This window comes from Emericellopsis cladophorae, assembly GCF_022114955.1.
Source record: "Emericellopsis cladophorae strain MUM 19.33 chromosome Unknown NODE_56_length_136797_cov_115_582007, whole genome shotgun sequence".
Classification (NCBI taxonomy): Eukaryota; Fungi; Ascomycota; class Sordariomycetes; order Hypocreales; family Bionectriaceae; genus Emericellopsis; species Emericellopsis cladophorae.
The window spans coordinates 1-24355 of NW_026250981.1; the positions used below are offsets into that span (position 1 = coordinate 1).

The window sequence follows — 24355 nt, forward strand, 5'->3', positions numbered from 1 at the left end:
TGAGGATGGAAAGGTGAGGATGGAAAGGTGAGGATGGAAAGGTGAGGATGGAAAGGTGAGGATGGAAAGGTGAGGATGGAAAGGTGAGGATAGAAAGGTGAGGATGGAAAGGTGAGGATAGAAAGGTGAGGATAGAAAGGTGAGGATGGAAAGGTGAGGATGGAAAGGTGAGGATAGAAAGGTGAGGATGGAAAGGTGAGGATGGGGAAGGGAGGAAGGAGAAGAAATTTGGTAGCTATGTAAACGCTCAATGGTAATTTATTTGTTCTACGTGTCCTAGCACACACACTCTTGGTTTACTCCAAGTGCAGGTGGTTGGGCAGTATCAGATGAAAGAAGGCCACCTTTACAGACCGTCATTACAGCCGTGGGTGAGTTTCCAACAATTTTCTGGCTCGTACAGACTTCCGGGAGAAAGTCTTGCGAAGAGCGCAAAGTTTAGCCTGACACCGTTTGCCTTCGTTGGTCATGCACTAGAAGCGGACAATGTCAGTAAAGCAGATCTATCAGTAACGCTATGCAAATGCAATTCTAAACATCTTGTACCCGCTCTCATCACCTCGACCAACGCCGTCTAATTTTCCCAGTCGTTCCTCCTTCAAGACCGTCAGTCGTTTCCCATGGCTCGCACGTGGTCGACCTTCATCTCCAAAAGCCGCCTTGACCGTATTACTCACGCCCTCAAACCGCCCATTATCCCTGACAGTGGCTACCAGCCAGAAAATGCCATCCTTTTTGAGAAATTGGGTCGCGCAGTCTCGAATCCAGACAGCGTGCTCAGTCGTGTAAATGACATCGGTAGCAAGGAGCACATCAGCCTCGACATCCAGGGGAGATGCGCGCGACGGCTTTGACCAGTCGAGAGCCGCTGCCTCAATCATAGGTGCGTGCAGTGGGTTCGCAGCGATGTTGGCACGAAGATTGTCCATGACGGCTGGGTGATAGTCCGTGGCCACGATCGTAGCATCGGTGATGTCGTGGCGAGGCAAAAGTGCGGACAACGCCAAACTGACGAGCCCTGTGCCGGCGCCAAGCTCGATGATGCGCGGTGAATGGCCCAGCGTTTCCTTTGTTAAACCAAAACGCTCCGGCTGGTCACACATCAACTTTGAGAAGACAATCGATGCGCCCCAGCTCTGCAGCCCAACATCATCCGGCTCTTCGGAATTCTGCCCAGCGAGTCCGTCGTTGAGTCGCACCTCGATGTTTTTGGAAAGATCCGCGTTCCTTGAAGAGGTGGAGAATGTAAAGTCCCGTGAGTATTGCGCCAGTTGTTCGAGCCTTTCCTCCTCATCGATGGTGCATGTAAAGAACGACTCCAAGACGCAAGACGCCTGATCTAGAGCCCGCTCTCGCGCTTCATCAGTTTTGAAACATGAGAGCTCTTCTACTCTTGCGATGAAGCCCGTCAACCATCGCTCGGCAAGTGTCCTCTCGAAGCCGTCCGCTCGCAGGGCGGTGAGGGCATCGTCGCCATTCTCCCCTTCAGCATCAGAGACGTAGCCTGAATCTGCAGGTACGTCTCCAACTGAGTGTTTTCTCCCTGTATCGATGCTGAACACGAGGGGGCAGTATAGACGAGTGAGGTTGTCGAGGGTTGCGAACAAGTCAGCCTCAGCCAGGAGTTCGATTTTGCGTAGGGGCGGCAAGCTGCTTGAAGGAAACAGCGGGCACCCCTTCGACAGCATCTGAAGCTACTCTGGTCAGCAGGACCAATCTCGCGGGAAGCGACGGGCTTGAAAATGAAAGATATGGCGGCAATCTCACCAGATCTGTAAACACAACAAGTCGATGAAGATAAAAGTGCGGGATGTGAAAATTCCGATAAGAAATTAGGCGTACGATAAAGACTGAGTGCCACCACGTGGCCCACAAGATGCGCTAGTCTGGTCTTGGCGCGGAGGGCGACAACACAGAAGGAACAGCCGAGGCCTTCCTCATATGCTGCGACGGTGCGAAATAGACATGAGTCATGGTAAATGTAGTGTGGCCAGTGCGACGGAAATTTGTTAATCTATTCACATGGTCTATCACCCCTGATCTTGTGTCATGTCTGTTGGCATACCCATCTCAATGTTGCAGGCCAATTGCCGCATCGGGCAACCCACCTCTACCATGCCCACATCTCATTCGCTTCCAACAGGCACCAGGGGTTTAGAGTGTCTTTGGCGCAGTCGAGACGTCTTCTTCAAAACGAAGGAATGAACAAGAAGCTCTTCCATCCACAAAACATGAACCGGCCCGTATAGGGGCATTTCGTTGATGTCAAAAGTTCAGTTGCATGCGCTGACGATGTCTAATGCTAAACTGAACCCCAGGACGCATTCGCCCGATCGGTCAAAACCATCGTGGACATGTAGCTACCAAGCTAATCAGCACGCAGTGGACAAGACTTGTTTAGCCAAGCTAATGTGTTTAATGGAATCTTCTACTCTATTTAGTGTTCTTGGCGCAGTTATGAAGGGCAAGCGCCTGTCTCTGAGATGAGCAAAAGTCGATGCCCGTTCTGAATGACGTTTTCGACTCACGTCGGCGAAGAAATTGGCTTCCGACAGCACCCATTCCGATGCGGGGAAACCAGTAAACTGCGCACTCCCTACACTAAACACCGCAGCTTCGTCAACTTCACACATGACTTGGCGTTCTTTGAGTCTTGTGCCTAGAAGTCAATCCACGATGGCCCTTTCTCTGCGCGCAGAACATCATGCGCAGCCGGGTCCCCTAGACCGTCTTTGGAAGGTGCTTGCCAATCTCTACGATCCTACCACGAACCCCGACGGGTACATCAGTCTTGGAGTTGCGGAGAACACACTGATGCACAGTGTCTTGAATCAGCATATTCACAAGAATTTACGTTTGCCGACGCATGACTTGACCTACGGCGATGGCCAGAAGCAGCTGCGTGCTACGCTGGCCAAGTTCCTCAACAGATACTTTAAGCCAGCTACGCCCATCGAACCAGGGCACATTATTGTGACAAATGGCTGTACATCCGCCATTGAGCACATGGCCTGGGCATTGGGCAACCCGGGTGACGGCTTCTTGCTAGGGAGGCCCTTTTATGGGGCTTTCGTGGACGATGTCACCGGTCGCTTTGGCACCAAGCTCTTGACCGTCGACTTTAATGACGTCGACCCCATGGGTGTAGAAGGAGTGAAATGCTACGAAAGGGAGCTGCTCGCTGCTCAGGAACGAGGGCAGCGGGTTGCAGGCCTCATCCTTTGCCAGCCGCATAACCCGCTGGGGCGATGTTATTCACGAGAGACCATCACCGAACTGGTGCGTCTATGTGAAAAGTACAAGATTCATTTGATCAGCGACGAGATCTATGCTCTGTCCGTGTTCAACAATAACGTGGATAAAGACGTGACATTCTTCCCGTTTACCTCGGCGGTCTCGATTGATACCACTGGTGTCATTGACCCAGCCCTGGTTCACATTATCTGGGGCATGTCCAAGGACTTTGGCGCCAATGGCATTCGAATGGGCACCATCATATCCCAAAGCAACCCGCTATTTCACGCAGCAATTGTACCCGTGTCTTTGATGAGCTCTACTTCAGCGCTCACCGACCATGTCGTTGACAATATCCTCAGCGACGAGGAATGGGTGGAGGGCTACATTGTCGAGAACAGGGCGCTTCTTGCCCAGCAGTACGAATACGTGGCACAGTGGGCGAGAAGAAACAAAATTGAGTACTCCCCAGGTGTAAATGCAGGGTTCTTCCTCTGGGTGAACCTGGGCAAGATTTACAAGGAAACCCATGGCGAGGTCAAGGAAATCAGCGAGGTTGTCATGAACACGTTGCTTGAACATGGGATCTTTCTAGCATCGGGTGCACAATTTGGTGCTGAGCAGCCTGGGTGGTTCAGAATCGTTTTCTCTCATCCGACCGAATATCTCGATGTTGGTCTGAAGAGGATTGAGAAAACAGTATTAGAATGAAGAGAGAAGGACTGTGCCTCTGATAAAGGTCTACAAGTGCGCTTCCGGCTGTGGCCTAGTAGACCAAGGCACTACTTGAGCCGGGGTATTCACTCTCTTAGAAGACATGAATGTGGATCTAGGAAATAATACAGTAGGAGAAGCCGATCAACTGGCACTTCTGTTCTCATCTGACTGTGATGTCAACCAAGACCCTTCCGCTCATAAACTCCTTCAGTTTGGGTAAAGCCTCTGCATATTCCACCGCCAAATCAGCGACAGCATGGCGTGCGTCCTCAAGAGTCTCAGTCCGAGTGATCCAAGGCGTCAGCCAATCCTCCACTTCATCTCCAGGTCTTTTGTGGCCGCGTTCTGCCTCGGACCAGGACTGGCCTTCTCCGGGGAATTTCCCACTCTTTCGTTTGACAAAGCTGCGCCCCTGATAAAACCAGACGTGATCTTTGAAGAAACGGTGCCACGCCCAGTCGTCACTCGCCCAATCCGCAACATATTCGTCGCCAAATACGCTCAGCCTCTCCATGTTTTGAAGAGGCCGAATAGCGGCAATGATGTCAACGTGACGTGGTGGGCTACGAACGTACAGCTCGAAATCCGGGCAGAAAGGTGTAAATGATGCAGTCTCATCGGACTTGGGTCCAAAACCAAAGGACAGCTCCTCCAACGCTGATAGATTCGAACCAACAGCCTGCAGCATCTTTAGGTCGTCATCCGTGTCCCAGGAGAAGCACAATGAGCGTAAATTAGAGAAGCTCCCGCTTGCGAAGTGAGGTAGAAACACATCCAGGTCTGGTTCGCCAAAAAGGGGCTCTTTTCGAAGGTACACGAAGAGTTCGTCGAGCTGCGGACCATACCGGCGCCCCAGTTTCATGACTTGGTCGATGTAATCTACTTTGTCCTTGAACATGATTTCACTTGCCACGCCGGTTACCGCGTATGTGCGAAGGTGAGGTAAAGGGTACTTTTCGGGCAGACTGCTTGATAAAATCAAGGAGCAAATCTGTCTCGAAGGCGCGAAGCTTTTCAAAGGCGCGGCCAAGAAAGACTCTATGACGGTCAACTGGATTTCATCTGTGATGAAAGCCCAGAACTTATTGAGTCTCTCAAAGGGAATGAAGCCGTTGCGAAACATGACCATGGTCGGGCCTCCGTACACGTCTTCCGTAATGGGAGCACCAGGAACCTGCGAGCTCCAGACAAAAGACTCGAGAGTGGATGCAGACCGACGCAAAAGAGTCTCGTAGAGAAGCATCGTCGCACCGTCCGGATCACTATAGCCCGGCGGGAATCGACTGAATCCAAAAGCCAAATCGCGAAGGCAATATGGCTGGTTGCGGTTGAAGGGCTGCAAGACAGAGTGGACCTCTTCTAAATCGTTGAAGGCGAATCCCCAATCCTCCAAATAAAGCGTTTCCAAGCGGCCAGGCGGTGTAGCACGCTCAATTATTGCAGGGAGAAGATGTTTTTGAGGGTCCAGATCACCTATGTCCATCCAATACACCTGAAGAAGGTTCGGCAGGGACGTTCTGACGACGATACCGATTCTTTCGATAAACATCTGCCATTCATCCGTCCAGTCTTCCACGAAGGAGCCGTCTTGGGCTGGAATTCCAAATGCAAAGTCGTCTTCGAAGTCTTCATCGACGGTGATAGTCAAAGATCGGATGCAACTTCCAATAAATGATTCCTTTCCTCTGTCAACCTCGGTCTCCAGGTGGCGCAGGAAGTCGGATGATAGCTCGCTGCGAGTGATCCAGACGTCAGCAAACTGGTACGGCCGAGCAAGCTGCCAGCTTTGCCGATTCACCAGCGCGAACTGGGATAAGGACCGGCCTTGGTTCTCTTCTGCGATAAGTTCCACGATAAGCCAAAGAATTTCATCGGGAAGGCTCAGAAGGAGACTGGAATCGCGCGAAGGGTGTTCAGTACTGCGCTCGCCAGGCCGCAGACTTCGGATAGGGGTGCGTGTTTGTTCATAGCGGGGATCTAAAGGGAAGGATTTAGGTGATACAGCACGAGTTTTGAGATTGTTCTTCATCGTGTCGTGAAGTGTGTGCTTGTTCAGAGAAAGGAGGGGAATGATCGACGCAGGTCAGATTGACAAGATCAAGGCCGGGCAAGGGAATTGGATGTCGTTTGAACAGTCAAAGTTCAGCGATCTCCTCGATCTCCATGAAAGGGAAAGAAATAACGTTTATAATTTTTGAATCAGTCCCAGTTAGGGGTGCGAATGAAAGGAAACAAGCGCTTGTGATACTAAATCCGCACCCTTTCAGACACAGTTTTGATACATATTGCTCGAATTGAAGCCTATCTGGCAAGCGTGATTGGTTTAGTGGTAAAATTCTCCGTTGCCATCCGAGCAACGTCGGGGAGCCCTGGGTTCGATTCCCAGATCACGCATCTCTTTTGTTGATTGGGTGAGATGAGCTTATCCTTTTTGGCTTCTGATCTGGCACTGCTGCCAGGCATAGAGAACTAATGTTTAAGTGTAGTCTGTTCAGACAATAGTAATTGCCTTTCGCTTTTTACACTACCCGAGGTAAACTCAATCATCAGCTGTCAAGCCAGCGGATCCGTTAAGTGCATATTGACAGTGCTGGCACAGCCTGGCCTGCAGCCCCCACGTCGCGTGTAGGCTTTGATGAACGGCGCGTCATCTCGCGACCGCATAATATAATCGCAACGACTGCTTTGAATTGCTTCCAGGGCAGATTCAGATATTCAACAGCGAAGCCAACCGTCAGCCCTGTCAATAATGTTTCAGTAGGCGCAGCATCTGCTGTCACAGTGTCGGCCACAAACTGAGCGAGGCAGCGTGCCTCGCGCATCGCGACCATGTCCACCCCATCTGCTCACAGAACGCCTTCCCGCTCCGAACCCCCCCCGTCCGCTCACTCTGTCCACACGCCTCTCGATCGCACCGGCGCTCAGGGTGCCCCGAATAGCGTTCGCCGTGGAACCTCTCAGCAGCCGCCTTCTCGCAATGCTCCAACACCTCATGGGCGCGCAGCTCGTCGACAGCTCATGGACCGCCGAACCGCCATCTTCACGCCTGGCAAGAAGCGGCGCAAGAGCCAAAATGACCAGCGCGAGGATGCCATGGATATTTTGCGACACCTCGGGAAGGCTCTGGCGCCTAACAGTCAAGTGATCCACTCGTCGTCGTCGATGGACTCGTCGGATGGTTCGCCTGAGTCGACGGGCAAGAAACGCAAGAGTTCGAAAAAGAAACCGCGTCTCAGTGTATGGGAAGAGGACGATGGGCTGGATGACAATTTTCCCTTGGACAGACCGCGCTTCTCGCTGCCGATCGATCAGGACGAAGACGAAGAGGAGGATCTGCCACCGCCCCGTTTGTCCGAGAATTACACGGTGCAGTCAGTGGAAATGCCTCGTCGAGCCGATCCAGACCGAGACCAGGCACGGCTGTCTATGCTTGGTGGGAGGATGAGCGACGTGTTTGGGACTCTACCACCCGAAGAAGGAGGAGAGGGGCAGAGGGAGAGTGACTTCTTCGACGAGGGACTCTACGAGAACTTGATGAACAGACCGGCCGATGACGAGTACAACAGAATCGACGACGATACTCTACGAAGGGAAACGATGGGAGGTGATGATTTTCAGATGGGGACACCAGGAGGCATAGATGAGCCTTCGACATTTGCAATGTCTCCGCCAATTATCCCAGATCCAGAGCTGACGGCGCCAATATTGGAGGAAGCCACCGGTGGGCTCGAGCTTGATGCCGGCTCGGACCCCGAACCAGCTCCTTTCGAAGACTTTGACGACGGACAGCCGTTTGAAGACATTCCGGGTGGCAGTGATGAGGAAGGTATACCCATGGATGATGCTCCGAGTGATCGAGGAGGCTCAGTGGAACCCACGAACGACCTTACAGAAAACATCACTGCGCCACAGGTTGGTCAGGGGAGGGACGCCATGCCAGCAAGGAAAAAGACACGCATATCACGGCATGGGCTAGAATATCCATCACTGCCACCAGCGTTTGTGAAAAAGGTTGCCCAACGAGCGCTGCAGTCGTCCGGCTTGAGCAACCCCAGGCTTTCGACTGATACACTCGACGCACTCACACAGGCTTCGGAGTGGTTCTTTGAGCAATTGGGTGATGATCTAGGCGCATACGCGAGCCATGCCAAAAGGAAGACGGTTGAGGAGAGCGATGTCGTCACACTCATGCGACGGTAAGACGCCACCTAATTGCATCATGTCTAGATACATGCTAACAGCGTACAGCCAACGACAAATCGGTCCCTCCTCCACTATCTTCTCTTTGGCTCAGAAACACCTGCCTCGCGAGCTTCAACAAGAGCTGCGTATGCCGGCACCACAGCCTGCCAAGAAACGCCGCACCAAACGCCCACGAGATAATGCCGATCATGACGAGAATGAAGTTACAGGTTGATTATACATACGGAGACAGCAGGACCATATTTAGTGCCTGCTGGCGCGGTTGGCCCGGCGAGCGATTTCGGTGGTGGGTTTCTTAATGACCATCCAGAGCATGATACTCGTGGCTAAGGACAGGCCGTACCTAGTCTTGTTAATCTCGGTGAAGGGTCAAGGGGTTTGGGAGTTACGATACCATGTGAATATATACTGCGCGTGATTGTTTCGCAAATTCACCTCAGCAGCCCTGCCGAAGGGAATGCCTCTCCTCTCGTAGTCGATCATCTGCATAAATTCGGGTTCTGCCCACGTTAGTCTCCGGCTGAAGGTGTGCTACCAAACACAAGCTTACCAAGTGTGGCCTCTACCCAGACGGGTTGACTGCCTGTCAGCTCAGCCATCTGCTTGACGTCTGGAAAGTAGAATTCGCCCTTGTCCGGCCTGTTCTCCGGCGTGAACATGTTCTTCTTCCACGGCTCCCTCAGTAACCCCTCCACCGTCACCTCGCCCTTTGGCAGGCCGTTCGGCCTCGACCTCTGATCGCGATGCTTCTTGCTGATCCAGCCTCGGTTCACCAAAATCGTCGAGGCGTCCTTTCGCTCAAGGGGTGTGACGACCATGTATCCATCCTGACCGTCCCTCATGCGTGGTCCAATCAACATCTCCTGATCATGTCGGAACACACCGCTCGCCATCACCCTCCGAAAGTCGAAGTCGTGGATCGCTTCGGGATCAATGATGGGTGGAAGCGGCAACGGATCTCGTACCAGCCTGTCTTCGAATTTGGCGATGAGCTCGGATTTCCACCCTAGTCGCTGGACCTGCCACGACCCGAGCGCAAAGGCGGTGACGGGAATGATGGCGAGAATGATGAGTCCAGGGCCGTGGCGGCGGCCCTTGCGGACGATCTTGGGAGGGCCATCGAGGATGGAGACGAATTCAGGCGAGTCGACGGGCTGGGGGTTTTCTTTTTGCTTGAAGGCTCGGGCTATGGAGAAGGGTCGTTTCGGTGCATCGGCGCGAGTTGTTGCACGGGCGCATTGCGAGAAACGCAAGCTGCGCAAGAAGGAGAAAGGCGCGCTCATAATGACGGTTGGCGCACCATGTGGAGGAATGCGATAGACGGAGATGATGGCGATCTGGCGAGAGAGCGAGCTCTGGATGTCGTCGGATTTCGACTTCTGGGACCCACTCTTCTTCCACGACGAGACGTGGGGCTATTACATCGACGACGACTTGAAGCTGAACAGCAATTTCAACGTAATTATAGCTTATTAGGGTTTCCTTCCTGACGCTGCCACATTATGAGATTGTCCCCTCATGTGTTGGTAGCACACGAGACGGCGACGGCAATGGACGGATTTGAAGGGTAGCAGGCGGCCTTGGGGCACATCCCTGTCCCCACCGCCTTCCAGATTGGGCAGGTCTGCTCGGTAATGCCCCGCCGGATCAAGCTCACCTTCATCATCCAAGATTCCAGATGCCATCGAGCTGCCATCATTCTGTCCGCTAGGATTACCCCGTCACACAAAGATTTGCTTCCGTTTATGTATGCAAGTCCGATCCTTATTACACGATCCTATCACATCTGTCCCTGTGGCTCTGTCTCAGCTCTCAACTGCGACTACTTTTGTTACGTCAGAGCCGTCGTGCCATACCAGACCCCTTCTTAAGCGCGACCATGTTCTTTGCAGGTACGATACAAGAGGGGATCTCAAAGGCAGTTGGTCAGCAGAAAATTGTCGTATGTTTCGTCACGAATGATGGCGCGGAAAGTCAGACTTGGGAGAATGAGTTCTTGACGGATGAGTCGGTGAGTACTCACTCAGCTTCATGCCTACACACACCAGCTCACTTGGCTTATACGTATCTCAGATCGCCGAGTCAATTTCCACAAAAGCGGTTGCCCTGCGCTTAGAGGCAGGATCTGACGAAGCCGGATACTTGGCACAGATCTTCCCGTTACCGCAAACACCAACGGTTGTCCTCATAAAGGATGGAGAGCTGAAGGAGTACATCACAAGTGGTACCAGCAAAAAGGAATTCCTCCGTCGCGTCCAAAACTCGTTCAGTAGTTCCACCACAAACGCCTCGGGCCGCCAACAAGCACCCCAAATAGCGTCTCCTTCACCATCGCAGCCAGCACCGCCTGCCGCCGCTGCAGAGGCCACGGCGCCGTCACAGTCACAGAGAGCGGACCAGATGCAACGAATGTTGGCAGAGCGTGCTGCCCGTTTGTCAGCTGAGAAAGAGGAGGCCGAGAGGAAAGTAAAGGACGACCGTGCCAAGGCCAAAGCAAAGGCCAAGGCGGAAGCGGAAGCGGGCGCAAAGACTGATGCCGCGCAGGCATACCAGCAGGCCGAACTTGTCAAGAAGAAGAAGAGGGAAGCCGATGAGGAGCGGCAGCGCATTTTGCGACAAATTGAAAACGACAAGATTGCGCGCCGTGAGCGAGCTGCGGAGCGGGAGCGGGCGAGGATCGACAATGTCAAGATTGGTGATGTGGCCGCCTCACTGGCCAACGTCCCCGAGACCAAGCTCCCGTCAACGACCAAGATTAGTGACATGACAGCACTTCAAGTCAGGCTGTTTGATGGCTCGACTATACGATCACGATTCAAGACCAAGTCAAGCCTGAAGGAGGTGCGGAAATGGGTGGATGAGAGTCGACACGATGGCAAAGCTCCCTACACCTTCAAGCAGGTCCTGACGCCTCTGCCGAATCGAAACATTGACGCGACCGAGGAATCAAAGGATCTCGCCGAGCTCACCCTTGCGCCATCTTCGACGCTGGTTTTGATCCCTGTCAAGTCCTTCGCTACGGCGTACGACGACAGGGCGAGCGGCAACGTCTTTACACGTCTTATTCAGCTGCTTCTTGGGTTCATGCACTGGTTATTCAGCTTTATTGGCTTTGCGGGGCCCGGCACACAGCCCGGAGTAGCTACAACTGCATCCAGTTCCGGCACAGATGCTCGCTCTCCTACCGAAGCCGGTTCTGCAGACCGCAGAAGGGATCAGCAATTATACAACGGCAACTCTGTGAGTTTCATTGTGCCATTTTCACCGCACTGTATTAAGTCTTAACGCGCCACAGCTAAACTTTGAGCCTCGGCCAGACAATGAGGATAAATAAACATGCTCATAAAGCCCCAGTCAGAGTGGGGATGCCTTGATGTAGTGTACAATTCATATCAAACGCAGCATTCTACCGCCTCCCCATATTATCGTCTCGTAGTCTCGGGTCTAGTAGTTCTTGGCGGCAGCCTGGCAAGCCTTGAGCTGCTCCAGGTACCAGTTGCAGATCTGCATGTTGCCGTTCTGCTCGTCCATGCAGCGGGTGAACTCGGTCGCGGCACCGGCGCAATTATTGTTTCCCTGGTTCCACTGGCTGGTCTGATCGTTCTGGGCGACGGGCGAGGCGTTGGCCTGCGCGGGGGCGGGCTCAGCAGACGAGCCGCCACCGAAGAAGCCGCCGATGGCATGGCCGATGGAGGAGCCGACAGCTACACCACTTGGCAAAGTCAGTCAAAGCCGCGCAAGAGGTGCATAGATATATAGCTTACGCAGCTGTGCTAGCCATCTGGCCGAAGAGACCAGGGCCCTGGGGAGCGGCAGCCTGGGGAGCGGCAGCCTGCTGTTGAGGAGCAGCCATGGTGGTCGCAGGGCGCTGCTGCTGGGGCGCAGGAGCCGAGGTAGCGGGTGTAGGGCGCGCAGGGGCGCGGGAGGCGGGCGCACGGCCACCGGATGAGCGTTGACGAGGCATCTTTGTTTGTGAGGTTAGGTGGAAGAAAAGTGAGTAAGTGTCTGGGTGGAATAGTCGACCGGATGTTGAAGATGGCGATGCTTGTTGGAGATGGTAGTCTGGAAATTCTATGAACGTCCAGCACATGACCAATCATGGGGCTTGGAATTCGGGATGTTTCGCTGACCGCTCCTTTAAACGCATACCCCTTTAAATACACTAGACGCATCTTGATTGAGTTATCCGGCGGTAGAGGCGTCACGAAATGCTATGCAGGACATCGTCGAGACGTTGCCGTTGCTTTCAGCTCATTAAAAGGCTTACAACATCAGGGTGCCGTCGAGTATGGGATGAAATTGCGCGTCTGCATCCGCTTCTTTCAACACCAGAAGCGAGTGTTCCGTCAAATCATTCATAACACGCAGCTAGGGAGGATGAGGCTCATATACGCCGGACAGCTAGTATGTAGTACCGCTCAAGCATCGTGAATGCCATTCGACTGTGCTTTTTCAGCTTGGCTGGTTCCCGCGCCAATGACAACGGGCAGCTCATCTTGATATTCGCTTCTCGTCCACCCTTGAGTAGGCCTGGAAACCCTCGACCAGCTTTTCCACGAACGCCAGGCTCCTTGATCCGATAACGCCATGTCGGAGAAGAAAACATTCACCAAACCCACACCAGCCTCACAGGGCGGGCGACAATGCGATGAAGCAACTCATTCCTTGCTCTTCTTCTTCTTTGACTTGTCTTTCCTTGCCTTCTTCACTTTTCCTTGTGATGACTCTGTGCCCGATGCTTGTGGCGAGTCCTCGGCAGGGCGCTTCTTATGCTCCATCGACTTGAGCAGAGCCTTGGCCCGCTCTTCAGCAATCTTCTCCGCCAGCTTTTTGCTGAGGTCTTTGTTGTCGGCCTGAGATATTTGTCAGTTCTGTTGCTGCCATGCACGAGCCTGTTCGCAACCCACCAAGTCCGCCTTCAAGATGCGGGCCGCCGCCTCTTGATTCACGGTATGTGTGCGCTGTGCCGGAGCCTCGGGGTCCTCGATGGCTTTTATTTTGGCAAAGTATTGTTGAATGCGCTTCAGCTCTGTAAAGACGGCATGATTCTGGGCATCTGCGCCATCCAGCTTCAGTGAGGCTGCGGAGATCAGCATCGTTGTGTACAATCAGATAGGCAACCTTACAGAAAAGCAAGGATTCAATTGCATAGGCAGTGAGTGAGAAAAGCTTAGCCTTGTCGAGTAGAGGGAGCTGGGACGACATCTCCTGCAAATTGTCGAACAGAGGCTGCATGGCGTCTTCGAGATTGTCCACCTGGCGATCCAGCCTTGCCAGATCAGGCGTCAAATCTTTCACGTCCGCCATCCTGATAATTTCGACTATTTCCTTGCCGTAATTCAAGGTTGATTCTGTTCAGGTGGTGCTGTCGGTCTTTGTTGATATGTTTCACTCTCATCGACAGAACTTTCATTGAATGCGACCACGCGCCAAGCATGAGGTGTATGCACGTATCGGGACCCGCTGATAGCTAATCCCCACTACTGTAGCGCCGCTGTGGATCCACCTCGAAAAAGATCCATCCAAGCATTTCCGGGAATTTCACGCGTAAGTGTATGGTCCCTTCTCCGGGTCATAGACTGTGGCATACTATTACCACTAATTACTCAAAGGCAAACTTACCACCCTGATCAGCCGTTCGTAATCCTTGCTCGTATTTAAGAAACTTCGACGGAGCTTCGCAACAACATTACGGCCGAAATCGCTCGCCCCTCTGGTGTACTGGCCTACCACCTCGCTCGATCCCTCCTTCGCTCCAAGGCTCAGGCAGGCGTAATTCCACCTTCCACGTCACTTCATCGGTTGATCCGATCACGCGCAGGCGCAGCGGTGATATCGTGCGCGAACACCCAGTCGACTTGCCGTTAAATGGCCAGCCGGTTAGCGCTGCGCCCAGCGGCGTCAGTGCGACGAACGGTCTCGCTGTGCAGTTGCGACTACATCTCGCAGGGCCTACCCAGATGTTACGGCACAGTCAGCAGCACCGGCAGCAGTGTCGGGCAGATTCCGAGTGCTTTGGATATTCCCGATACGCCACGCTATGCGCAAACGACACCGACGGCATCTAACTCCGGAACGAAGGCGCGAAAAGACGATTCTGTACGCCTTGACACAAGCAGCGGTCGGCCCTCGGTCCTGGTGTCAAAGGAAGCTGCGACGCGAACACCGCTCGTCCACAAGATTCATATCCTCGGGGAAGACATCAAGTCCAAATGGATAGCACACGCCCTGTCCGAGGTCCATGACCAGGTCGAGTTGATGGCGTGGACAGGGCGCAAAACGCGATACACCAACATTCGCGACCGGGTGCGGAATAAGCCTGTCGAGGCAAACAGGACGTTGGCAGCTACAACACAACAGCAGAAGGACCCAGAGCCTATAAAGCACCTCATTGTGACTGGATCTGGCTCTCAGGCGAAGCAGAGCATTCACAAGGTCAAGGATCGTCTTGACGAAAACTCGACTGTTTGTCTCATGAGCCATGGATTGGGCGTGTTGGAAGACGTGCGGAACAGTTTCTTCCGCGCGAAGCGCAGTCGGCCGGACTTTCTGCTCGGCCATATGAACCACACATTACAACTATCACGCGACAACTGGGCGGTGGAATACGTCAAGCGCGGTGCCATGAAGTTGACGACGCCGTATGCGCTCAATCCTGCGGAAGAGAATCCCGAACGGGTGGAGCAGCGAGTCAACTTTGTCAAGACGTTACAGACCGCCAGTGTGGTGAACGCCAGCCTCGAGAAATACGACACTTGGTTGAGGGCCAAGCTCCCTTCGCTAGTATACTCCGCCGTCGCTGAGCCCGTGTCCGTCATGATGGGGGTGCCGATAAAAGACCTGGTGCATCACCCGCCGGCCCGCAGCATCATGGGCAGGCTGCTGAGCGAGATTCAGAAGGTCCTGCTCAAGATGCCTGAAGTGCGGGGATCACAGCTCATCTCCAGATTTGCCCGGGATCTCAGCGCGCAGAGCGTCTTGCAGGGCTACATCCACAGAGGAAGGGACAGGAGCACCATGACCTACCAACAATGCATCGACAAGGGGGTGCCGACGGATGTGAAATACTTAAATGGCTACTTCTACAAGAAGGGGAGGAAACTCGGCGTGTACATGCCGAGCCACCGCTTAGTCTGGACTGTAGTCGAAGCAAAGTATGGCAGCGGAATCTACGAGGCGAACACCTTGGTCCCTTTTGAGGCGACCTCACTACCGGCCGTTGAGGAGCATCGCTTGCGGACGACAGAGTCTTTGAGAAAAAGCTACCGGAAAGGGCGTCATACGGAGTAGAGTGCATTGTCTTGGGTTCAATTTCTTGACACATGGAGCGTTGCATCGCAGGGAGCAAGCAGAGGGCATCATAGAAGATCGGTCCTTCGGATACTTTTTTCATTCTTTATGTATAGTATGTACTCATTGTAATACTATGCTCACGACCTGACTACTTGTTCTTTTTCATCATATTTATGCTGCTCGCGTGCATGTTATTTCGTATAAGACGCTGGATTGCGTATTCCAGGGTCATGTGATGCAGCATGCTGCGCTGCCCCTCCAATATTTCCCAGAGCTTCCAAACACCCCGCGACCAGTCGTTCTTCCTAACCATCTGACAACACACAGCATCGCAAAACATGGATGACTCAGAGCTCGATCAGGTAGAGCACCTGTCCTTTTGTTTTTCTCTCTCGCTGACCGAAGATAGATCCGCAAAGCTCGCCTCGACCAGCTCAAGTCGCAAGGCGGCGGCAGCAGCGGCGGCGGCGGTGCATCAAAGTCTGGAGGCCAGGATGAGGATCGCCAGCGGCAGTGAGTTTTACCTCCGAATATAGCACGTCGTGACTCTGAGCTGATCTTCTTGTCAAAGACAGCAGGATGAAGCACGCCAGCACATTCTGAACCAAATTCTACACCCCGAAGCCGCCGATCGCCTTGGCCGCATCCGCCTCGTGAAAGAGCAGCGCGCCACCGACGTCGAGAACCGGCTGATTATGCTCGCGCAGTCAGGGCAGCTACGGTCGAAAGTCACCGAGGAGCAGTTGAAGGATCTTCTGAACGCGGTTGCAGGGAAGCAGGAGGAGGAGAAGATTGTGGTCAGCAGGCGGAAGGGCTGGGACGATGACGATGACGATCTACTCGATTTATAAGATGAAAACTTTGATACCCACAGGATGAGGGTCGGGATTGTGTACATTCCGCCCGGCACAGGGCACTTGCCCATGCGCTCGTGCTACTACTGCTACTACTACTACATTGGGAACCCCCAGTTTCACCGCTGATGGCTCTGCATCTCCTTCATGCGCCTCCTCTCCTCGCGTTCGCGTTTGCGTATGGTCCGCAGATCCGGTGGCTGTTCGATGCCGAGCTCTCTCCGCAGGTCGTCCACGTCCCTCTCCAGCTCCTCTTCCCAAAACACATTGATCACCTCCTTGCTGCGGACGCCATTTCGGACGGCCCAGGGCATGTATATACTCCAGAAACGGCTCCTCTCCTGTGCCTTCAAGGTGCCCACGGCTAGCATGCTCAGTCCCGTCATGGGGATCAGGGTATTCGCAAATTCAAACGCCTTGAGCGCAACCTCTCCCTCTTTGACGATGGGCAGCCCCGTGACAGCGTGGAAGAAGTCGTGGCATTCTCGGTAGCGTTGCATAACATATGCGCACTCCTCGTCGTCGATGTAGCGGACTTGCGATCGTGTATCGGGCGAGACGCCTTCTCGGTCGAGCCAGTCAATATAGGCTCGGCCGACCGAGTTGGGTGGCATCTGGCGTAGTTTCTCGACAGACAAGGTCTTGGAAGAGATGCGAGGTCGTTGACGCAGGATTCGGCGGCCGGTTGGGTCGGCGAGCATGGCGTCGCGCAGGCGGTAGATAAAGTATGGTGTCGCAGTAGCTTCTCCCAGGGCGGCGATGAGATCTGGGCGGTCAGTCAGCCTTATCCAAGAGCTACCATCAGAATTCACTGACCATGACGGTAAGGGTTGATCAGAGACATGACGCCTGACCCAATGGCTAGACCGGCGCGTTCAACCCGAGTCAGAGGTACATGGCCGGGATAGTTGGGAGGTGGGCGCTTGAGTGATGAGAAGCGCCTAGATTGGTCCGTCGCGCAGGCTGCGCAGATCTTAGGCGCTATCCACGCCGTGGTCTGCGACGTGCACGTTGACCGGAAGCGAGTCGCAGCTATCTTCATGATTGACGATCGTTGGTTTGCGGTGGGCAAGTTGAGCAGGGCAAGTTCCGGGTCATAGATCGTACCATTTCGCGTAGTCTACGAGTGGGACTGCTGAGTGAGCATGCCTACCCTGGAGCAGCGTATTTTTACCGGATAGCCACTGTAGATGTACTTTTGCGTGGGAGCTTGTCCAAAGAATTGTTTATTAACTGGAAAATAATTGATCATAGCAAGGCTGCTTGATCCCTGGCCGGCGACAGCTTGCAATTTTGGATCCTGGTTACGACTTAATCTAGTTTTGGGATTGATTCGTTGCTGTAGGAGTCTGAAGATGCAAACAATAATGCCTTTTACACAACAGGCTCGATATCGGGGTTTATTTACGAACGCCTGAATATAGTACTTGTAGTATTCAATCTGAAACCGAGTCCAAGCGCGTTCTCACGGATTGTGGCATCATCGACAGAAGGCATGACGTATGCATGATGAAGCAAGGGTCCAGTGCTGTACATGGCTTGGAAGTATTTGGTATCATCTACCAGTTGACATCTCACTTGAACTCGGCGAGTTGAATAATATTGCAACCGCGTGAAGGGTGCTGATATTATCAAATACACCTAATTTTAGTTATTCAAGATGTCCGGTACTGCCCCTTCCGATCCCGCCCCCGGTGGCCACGCCCACGATCGTGGGGTCCAGCAGACCTCTCTCGACAGCAACCAGCATGGGCAAGCACAGTAAGTTATACGCAAGCAGTCAATGAACGACGCAATCTAACATCTCAGGAACATCATCGATGAGACCAACAACACCACTACAGGCATCACCGTGGACCGCAATCTGGGCCAAGCTATCGATGCTAGCAAAGGCCAGGACGGCCTCACACAACGCGTCGATGACCTCTTGAACACGCCCGCGAGCAAGAGCGGCAACGTTCCTGCTGAGAACAAGGCTCAGGGGAAGACAGAGGAAGGCTTCCGGGTAGGCGAACGTGCTGATTTGCATGATCTGGCACAAAGCAAGCAACCGTGATGCTTCCGCAGCTGACCTGCTCGCTGGTTGATCATCTGGACTGAACTTGGTGACAAAAGACACCCGGGCAAGGCAAGAATAATCTGGAGGCATGATCATGGCCAGAAATCGCCTGGATCACGAGGGGCCTCTGCAGTCTGTACGTAAGGCCCAGCTACAAGCAGATGATTCCAAGTCTCATTCATGTGGTGTGAGCGTGCTTTCAAAGGGATTTGCTAAGCAGCACCTGTCCGATAAGTTAGCAGACATGCCGACAACTTGATGCCCATGAGTCGGTTCAAGTATTTGGCATGTGAAGACGAAGATGCGTCAGGATGCATTCGCGTTGCGATGCTTGTCCTAAATTCTGGCACGTAAGGCGGTGTCTACGTATAGATTTCAGGGGCTTTGGGACGACCCGTCCTTTTGTACACTGGCAGCTGAAGCGCGTGAAAAATTCCCCGTACTGGTGCCGATTAGCCGTCCACTTGGCACGTCTCACCCACTCAGAATCCAGCACGCTTCGGGAGGTGGGACCAGCCTCATCCAGGTTCACTCCTTTTTCTTTGCTTTGGCATGACATAGTGCTCAGATCCTAGATCCACCTCACAATGCGACGACTCTCGACTCAATCAACCTTCTCTTTGTCACTACACTTGCGTGAGCTATGCAGAAAGACGGAAACAGACGCGCCGTCGGCTTGTGAGGAACACACCGGCAGTCCTACGAGCAACGCCTGGCAGTACATGTGCAATGTCGGCCACTTGTCTGAGCGTCTAACACAGAAAAGCGACGGACTGTTACGCTCCTCAACCCGGTGCTGAAAAGAAGAAAGCTTGTGATAGCCATATGCGTACCACGAGAGCTTCTGCTCGTTTGTTGCTGCTCAAGGCGTTGTAAACGCAAACCTGTATCCCAGGGCTGCCATTCACTCACGGCCCAAGCCGTTTCTCACATTCAAGGCTGGTCGGAAGCCCAGCTACCTATTTCTGTCTCTCTTTTCGGAGTCCTCTCGCGCATCTGATATCCCTTGTGCATGGGACAGGGGAGCGGCACAATGAACTCCCTCGCCCGCAAACTATTGTTTTGCGTATCGTTTCTCTTAGCACTCATTTTCTACGCACGTGCCCGCTTCTATCGAGATCCCGGGAGCATCTTCTTCGACAAGACGCGGGCTTACCAGCAAGTCTACTCACATCACCGTCTACTCGAGACTGAAGAATTCATCCGCGCCACCAAGAAGGAAGCTGGCGAATACGAGAAAGCTTCGGACAATGCTACCCTGTGTGTAGCGATCAGCTCAGTGAAGAGGCAACGTACCAACTATCTCGAAACAACCATTGCAGGAATCCTCGCTGGCCTTACACCACAGGAACGAGGGGCGCTCTATCTCAGCGTCTTCATCTCTGAGACGGACCCTGAGAAGCACCCGAGCTATAGGAGCCCATGGATCCCCAGAGTCGTGGACAACTTTCACACGTACGACGTTTTTGAGCACAGGCTCGAGCTCCTCCAGGACATGGAACGGGAGGAGCGCTTTCTCGAAAAGGGCGTGTATGATTACCGGACTGCCCTGCAAGACTGCTACAAATCGGGGGCACCGTACATTGCCGTCTTTGAGGACGACATCCTGATGGCCGACGGGTGGATGGTCCGCACTTTGCTTGGTTTGCGTGAGGTCGAGAGGCGAGCTGAAGACTGGCTTTACATGCGGCTATTCAACCAGGAGCGCTCGATTGGCTGGGCGGGCAAGCATATTGGCGGGAACTATGAGTTTCCGATAATCGCCCTCCTGTCCGGGGCCATACTCGCTCCAACCTACTTTTTGCGCTCCCGATTTCGATTTTTCCGGGTTCATCTCGAGAGCATAATGGTCATTTCCCTGTTCCTGATCCCATCTCTTGTCATACTGTTCTATCAGTGCGGCAAGGCCTCGCTCATGCCACCGCGGGACGGCATCTACGCACAAAAGTTTGGCTGTTGTGCGCAAGCCATGGTGATGCCAAGGGGCCAAATACCTACTTTGCGCTCCTTCTTGCGAATGGAGAAGGCAGGTCAGATGGATACTCTGCTCAACCGAAGAGCAAGGCGGGCAAAGTTAATGCGCTATGCCTTTTACCCGGTGCAAGCGCAGCATATCGGTAAAATTTCCTTCTCGTTCATCACAAAGCAACAACTGACCCTTGACAGGCCTGGATTCGGCACGACATACTGATGAGGATGAAGCTCGAGCTGTCTGGAGTATGACATTTGAAATGCGGGACCCCGAGAAAGCACGTAAGGATCATCTAGAAATGGTTAATCGGTATTGGGAACTGTAGACGCTTTGTAACGTATAATGATACAAGTTTCTGACCTCTTACTCTGGGCAGTCGTTCCTTTGTGCGTCCCCTATGTTGCAATAGTTCACATAGGAAGGAGAGGTTTCTGCTATTGTATGATTGACTAATTCCTGAGGAACACTAATGGAAATAGCAATTTCATGTTATGGACAATACTGCATACCTTTTCATGTCTCGCTTTGCAGAGAGGCAACTCAGACCTACTTGATATCATCCACGAGTCGAGATCCTTGGGTGCAAGCCTACTCGGCATCTTCATCCACGAATCCAGCTCCCTGGCAGCCAAGAGTGCAGCCTCCAACGGTAAGTAAGGTAGGCTGGTAACATCATTGGATCAGACCACGTACCAAGGGAACAACCAGAGCTGATTGAGCCGGCGCAGCTCTTCAGGCAATCATTGATGCAAGCCGACTGAACAGCGTGTGTTAGTAGCGTGGCCCTGACGTGAACGCAGCACTGAGACATACAACATCGTTTCGCTTGACGACCTTGTCCTGGGCCAGGAATGACCGAAGACATGACGCCGGCGCCGGCGGCGAGAGTGAAGAGAATGGATGAGAATTGGATATTGATTGAGTGATGGGTGCTTGGGTGTTCTGGTGAAAGTGGTGCTGTAGAGTTTGAATTGGTTGTTGCGAGAGATATGTTGTAGAGATGAAAGGCCAGCCTTTTATGTTCGTCCGGATGCTCCAGCATATGCTATCATGGCGTTCTAATTTATTGCTATCATACACTCAATCGAGTCCTGATTTCGCCATCGATGGCGTCTGTACACCCAGAGTGGTCGTCTTCAACAATGTTCAAGCATCTTGACGTACGTGACAATCAAGATGCGGAGTATTGTGTGCCAAGTGACTGCGTGTCATGCGAAAAGCGCCCCCATTAACAAACTACATGCCTCTTCCGTCGCTGATCGTGGCCCGCGAAGGTACAGAGTGTGGTTTTCGACAGGCTTCAAAGGTCCCGATCGACATCAAGTTGACGATTCCGGGAAGCTCGCTAGAAAAGAGATGCCTTCTACTCTACGTAAGGGTTGCCACATACTGCCACCTTGGGTCCATAACATGCCGGGACTTTCAAGTTTGGTTTCTGTCTTGTGTCCTGATTCACAGAGCCTTTCGAGGTTTGTTCCCCAGAGACGGCCCGTATGAACTCGGTCTTGCGTCCCCGATGTAGTGTTTGAATGGAAGTGATCCTGATCCACGTAGTATGACTGTATCGCAACACCTAGGCTGACGGAAAACTAGTAGACTGGGGTAACCTGAGGGGTCCGCGTACATGTCCCGGTATGCACCCTGTTACGCACCGAGACAACGACTGCGCGGATGAAAGTGGCGCGTTACATGTGCAATATAAACCATATGCAGCTCAAAGGCGGGACGGAGCATCCTGTCTCCTCAGCGAGTGCCGAGAGAGTTACATCACCCGTCTGTAACATACTCGACAGGTCTTCCCCTTGAATGTGGTCACCCATGTCACATGTGTGTGGCGGTTCCATGCAACCCAGACTTGAATGATTGGTGTTTCTCTATGCTGGGTTTGATATCACGATCTTTGAGCAGTCAATTTCTGCGCTGAGAACAACGTTGTAGTGTTCAGATGGCCAGATTGGTCCTATGACTTGACGGTACAAGCGCCGAAGGGCACGTTCCAACACTAATAGCATGCCCAAATGAACCGTCTTGGGTAACAGAGAATGGTTTCAAATTATGCTCAAGCTCTTTCTTCAGATCGTCGACTTCAATTTGCTTGGAATCAGGCGCCCACAGATCAGATACGCATCTCCAGGACTCCTAGCACTGCCATATTATGACACCTGACAGCCAAGACGTTGCACTACAGGGACGCGTGAAGTTGAAAAGAGCAATTGATCTTCTGTCATGCAAGTTTACTCGGTCCCGAGACGGCCCAATAGCTTCACTCCTACATGGACCCCATGGCGCGATCAGCAGCCAGCCGTTTGATGCTATGAGCTTGAAGATCGACATCACAAAACAAGCAAGAAACTAGAGATCATGTGACCAATGATGGTCGGATTGGACGCACATCAATTCGAATTAAGTGTTCGCATATTCTATGGACAACGTACGTGTCTGTATACGAGTGGATTTCAAAGTCAGCCTGCCGGGTACGGTGGCCGGGACTTGACGCCGGACTTGCGTCCCCCGTGCTCCAGGGGTCAGCATTTGGCTTGCAGAATCGCCACACCATGTGCAAAAGGAGAAGCCCTCTCGACACCCGATGGCGGGAACTGGTTAGATCGCCAATGCATGTAAATGTCCCTGCAAGAAGGCATCAAAAGGTGAGGAGCGGCTGCATCATCTAAGATTCCACGTGCATGGTGACGGCGAATCAATAGATTGCCTCGTCTCGGCACGGCTCGTCGCCACTTCTCGTCAGGACTTGGCCTCTGATTGGAGGCAAATAGGTTGAAAAGGCAACTTAAGCTTGTTGATCCGGGGGATGTTCTCCACGGACTCGATATTGCAGGAGCAGGCCGGTCGGGCTCGCCATGTTCCCATTCAAGCCTCGCTTGCTGTATAGTCATGTCTTCCACCGTCCTTGCGTGTAGTAGAGAAAGGAAAACCTGTGTTGCATGTGTCTTCGACAGAACAAAGAGTTGGCATGTTTCCTTGCAGCCTTTTGGCGCTCTGCATCTTTTTCCTGACTGAGTCCTCCCGCTTCGTACTCGGCCAAACTTTCAACCAAAGGGGGATATGGGTGCTGCAACCTGATCCTTCCACAGAAACCAACATCACAAATACCATAGACGTGGCCAAACCGAGAGGACAAGAGGCAGTCAACGAGCTACTGGCAGTCTCAGATCCTGGGTCACTAAAGTATGGGAGATACTGGAGTAACAGAGATGTCCAGGAAAAGTTCTCTCCGTCAACAGACACGGTCCGAAACGTCCTACGTTAGATCTCCGTGTCAGGATTACGCATTTAAAAAGCCAGATACGGAAGTGGCTCGATACACCTCACCTGTCCTGCCCGGCAAGTGCAAAATGTCTTTCGAACCAGTCTGCTTCACTACAGACACCGATTCACGGGAGCGACCACTTATCGGTTCCAGCACAGCTATCACATACCTCCTGAGATACAACAGGATGTGCTTTGTGTTGAGCCGGTATTTGATCATCCTAAACTGAGTAACAGCACTCAAAATCCTTCGTCACATCAGGTCAGAGGCGAGCGGGACTGCGTCTCCAACGTCACTCCCAGTTGCCTCCGTGAGATCTACAAAACACCAAAGGACAACTACACCCATCCCGAAAACTCAATCGGATTCTTCTCGCCAGGATGGTCATCGGGGATCCCCAGCGATCTCGACGGGTACTTTGCAGAGCACGCGCCTGAGCTTCTGGGACGCAGACCTTCCCTGGTTCCCATCAACGATGGATACAGGCAGACAGACATTCAATCTGATCCTTTCAACCTTGAACCTAACATGGATGCAGAGCTTTTAAGTAAGTGGGAGTACAGTCACGATGCAGAAACCGTATTGACTCCTCTCGAGTGACCCTTGCGTATCCTCAGAATGTCACAAACATCCAAGTTGGCGATAGCAAGCACCCTGGTAACATCAATACGTTGCTTGCCGCTTTCGACGATGTGTATTGCGACCAGTTGGATAGCGTATTTGATCCAATCGTTGACGTGAAAGACGCCGACTGC

At 52.9% G+C, this 24355-nt stretch overlaps 13 protein-coding genes across 13 annotated transcripts; 7 read left to right on the forward strand and 6 right to left on the reverse strand.

Annotated features, from left to right (window-relative positions):
• Nucleotides 1–515: 515 nt before the first annotated feature.
• J7T54_003829 (uncharacterized protein) lies at nt 516–1688 on the reverse strand (the record flags this gene model as incomplete). The annotated part of the gene is made up of 1 exon (XM_051509170.1): nt 516–1688. One exon carries the CDS (start codon nt 1686–1688, stop codon nt 516–518), a length of 1173 nt encoding a protein of 390 aa, XP_051359749.1.
• A 988-nt stretch (nt 1689–2676) lies between these two features.
• J7T54_003830 (uncharacterized protein) lies at nt 2677–3945 on the forward strand (the record flags this gene model as incomplete). The annotated part of the gene is made up of 1 exon (XM_051509171.1): nt 2677–3945. One exon carries the CDS (start codon nt 2677–2679, stop codon nt 3943–3945), a length of 1269 nt encoding a protein of 422 aa, XP_051359750.1.
• A 166-nt stretch (nt 3946–4111) lies between these two features.
• On the reverse strand, nt 4112–5980 carry J7T54_003831 (uncharacterized protein; the record flags this gene model as incomplete). Its single annotated transcript, XM_051509173.1, has 1 exon — nt 4112–5980. The coding sequence occupies one exon, from the start codon at nt 5978–5980 to the stop codon at nt 4112–4114; it is 1869 nt and encodes a 622-aa protein (XP_051359751.1).
• Nucleotides 5981–6780: 800 nt separating this feature from the next.
• On the forward strand, nt 6781–8151 carry J7T54_003832 (uncharacterized protein; the record flags this gene model as incomplete). Its single annotated transcript, XM_051509174.1, has 1 exon — nt 6781–8151. The coding sequence occupies one exon, from the start codon at nt 6781–6783 to the stop codon at nt 8149–8151; it is 1371 nt and encodes a 456-aa protein (XP_051359752.1).
• Nucleotides 8152–8663: 512 nt separating this feature from the next.
• Nucleotides 8664–9817, reverse strand: J7T54_003833 (Cytochrome oxidase assembly protein shy1; the record flags this gene model as incomplete). The annotated part of the gene is made up of 2 exons (XM_051509175.1): nt 8664–9569; nt 9695–9817. 2 exons carry the CDS (start codon nt 9815–9817, stop codon nt 8664–8666), a joined length of 1029 nt encoding a protein of 342 aa, XP_051359753.1.
• Nucleotides 9818–10033: 216 nt separating this feature from the next.
• Nucleotides 10034–11488, forward strand: J7T54_003834 (UBX domain-containing protein-like protein; the record flags this gene model as incomplete). Its single annotated transcript, XM_051509176.1, has 3 exons — nt 10034–10165; nt 10228–11394; nt 11450–11488. 3 exons carry the CDS (start codon nt 10034–10036, stop codon nt 11486–11488), a joined length of 1338 nt encoding a protein of 445 aa, XP_051359754.1.
• A 110-nt stretch (nt 11489–11598) lies between these two features.
• J7T54_003835 (Mitochondrial intermembrane space cysteine motif-containing protein MIX17) lies at nt 11599–12118 on the reverse strand (the record flags this gene model as incomplete). Its single annotated transcript, XM_051509177.1, has 2 exons — nt 11599–11866; nt 11919–12118. The coding sequence occupies 2 exons, from the start codon at nt 12116–12118 to the stop codon at nt 11599–11601; spliced, it is 468 nt and encodes a 155-aa protein (XP_051359755.1).
• A 694-nt stretch (nt 12119–12812) lies between these two features.
• Nucleotides 12813–13461, reverse strand: J7T54_003836 (Exosome complex protein -like protein; the record flags this gene model as incomplete). The annotated part of the gene is made up of 3 exons (XM_051509178.1): nt 12813–13007; nt 13062–13234; nt 13281–13461. The coding sequence occupies 3 exons, from the start codon at nt 13459–13461 to the stop codon at nt 12813–12815; spliced, it is 549 nt and encodes a 182-aa protein (XP_051359756.1).
• A 128-nt stretch (nt 13462–13589) lies between these two features.
• On the forward strand, nt 13590–15444 carry J7T54_003837 (2-dehydropantoate 2-reductase; the record flags this gene model as incomplete). The annotated part of the gene is made up of 3 exons (XM_051509179.1): nt 13590–13596; nt 13644–13701; nt 14085–15444. 3 exons carry the CDS (start codon nt 13590–13592, stop codon nt 15442–15444), a joined length of 1425 nt encoding a protein of 474 aa, XP_051359757.1.
• Nucleotides 15445–15785: 341 nt separating this feature from the next.
• On the forward strand, nt 15786–16298 carry J7T54_003838 (putative programed cell death protein; the record flags this gene model as incomplete). The annotated part of the gene is made up of 3 exons (XM_051509180.1): nt 15786–15809; nt 15857–15960; nt 16019–16298. The coding sequence occupies 3 exons, from the start codon at nt 15786–15788 to the stop codon at nt 16296–16298; spliced, it is 408 nt and encodes a 135-aa protein (XP_051359758.1).
• A 122-nt stretch (nt 16299–16420) lies between these two features.
• On the reverse strand, nt 16421–17343 carry J7T54_003839 (coenzyme Q biosynthesis protein Coq4; the record flags this gene model as incomplete). The annotated part of the gene is made up of 2 exons (XM_051509181.1): nt 16421–17067; nt 17118–17343. The coding sequence occupies 2 exons, from the start codon at nt 17341–17343 to the stop codon at nt 16421–16423; spliced, it is 873 nt and encodes a 290-aa protein (XP_051359759.1).
• Nucleotides 17344–17961: 618 nt separating this feature from the next.
• Nucleotides 17962–18357, forward strand: J7T54_003840 (uncharacterized protein; the record flags this gene model as incomplete). Its single annotated transcript, XM_051509182.1, has 2 exons — nt 17962–18062; nt 18111–18357. The coding sequence occupies 2 exons, from the start codon at nt 17962–17964 to the stop codon at nt 18355–18357; spliced, it is 348 nt and encodes a 115-aa protein (XP_051359760.1).
• A 1036-nt stretch (nt 18358–19393) lies between these two features.
• Nucleotides 19394–20551, forward strand: J7T54_003841 (uncharacterized protein; the record flags this gene model as incomplete). Its single annotated transcript, XM_051509184.1, has 1 exon — nt 19394–20551. The coding sequence occupies one exon, from the start codon at nt 19394–19396 to the stop codon at nt 20549–20551; it is 1158 nt and encodes a 385-aa protein (XP_051359761.1).
• Between the last annotated feature and the right edge of the window lie 3804 nt (nt 20552–24355).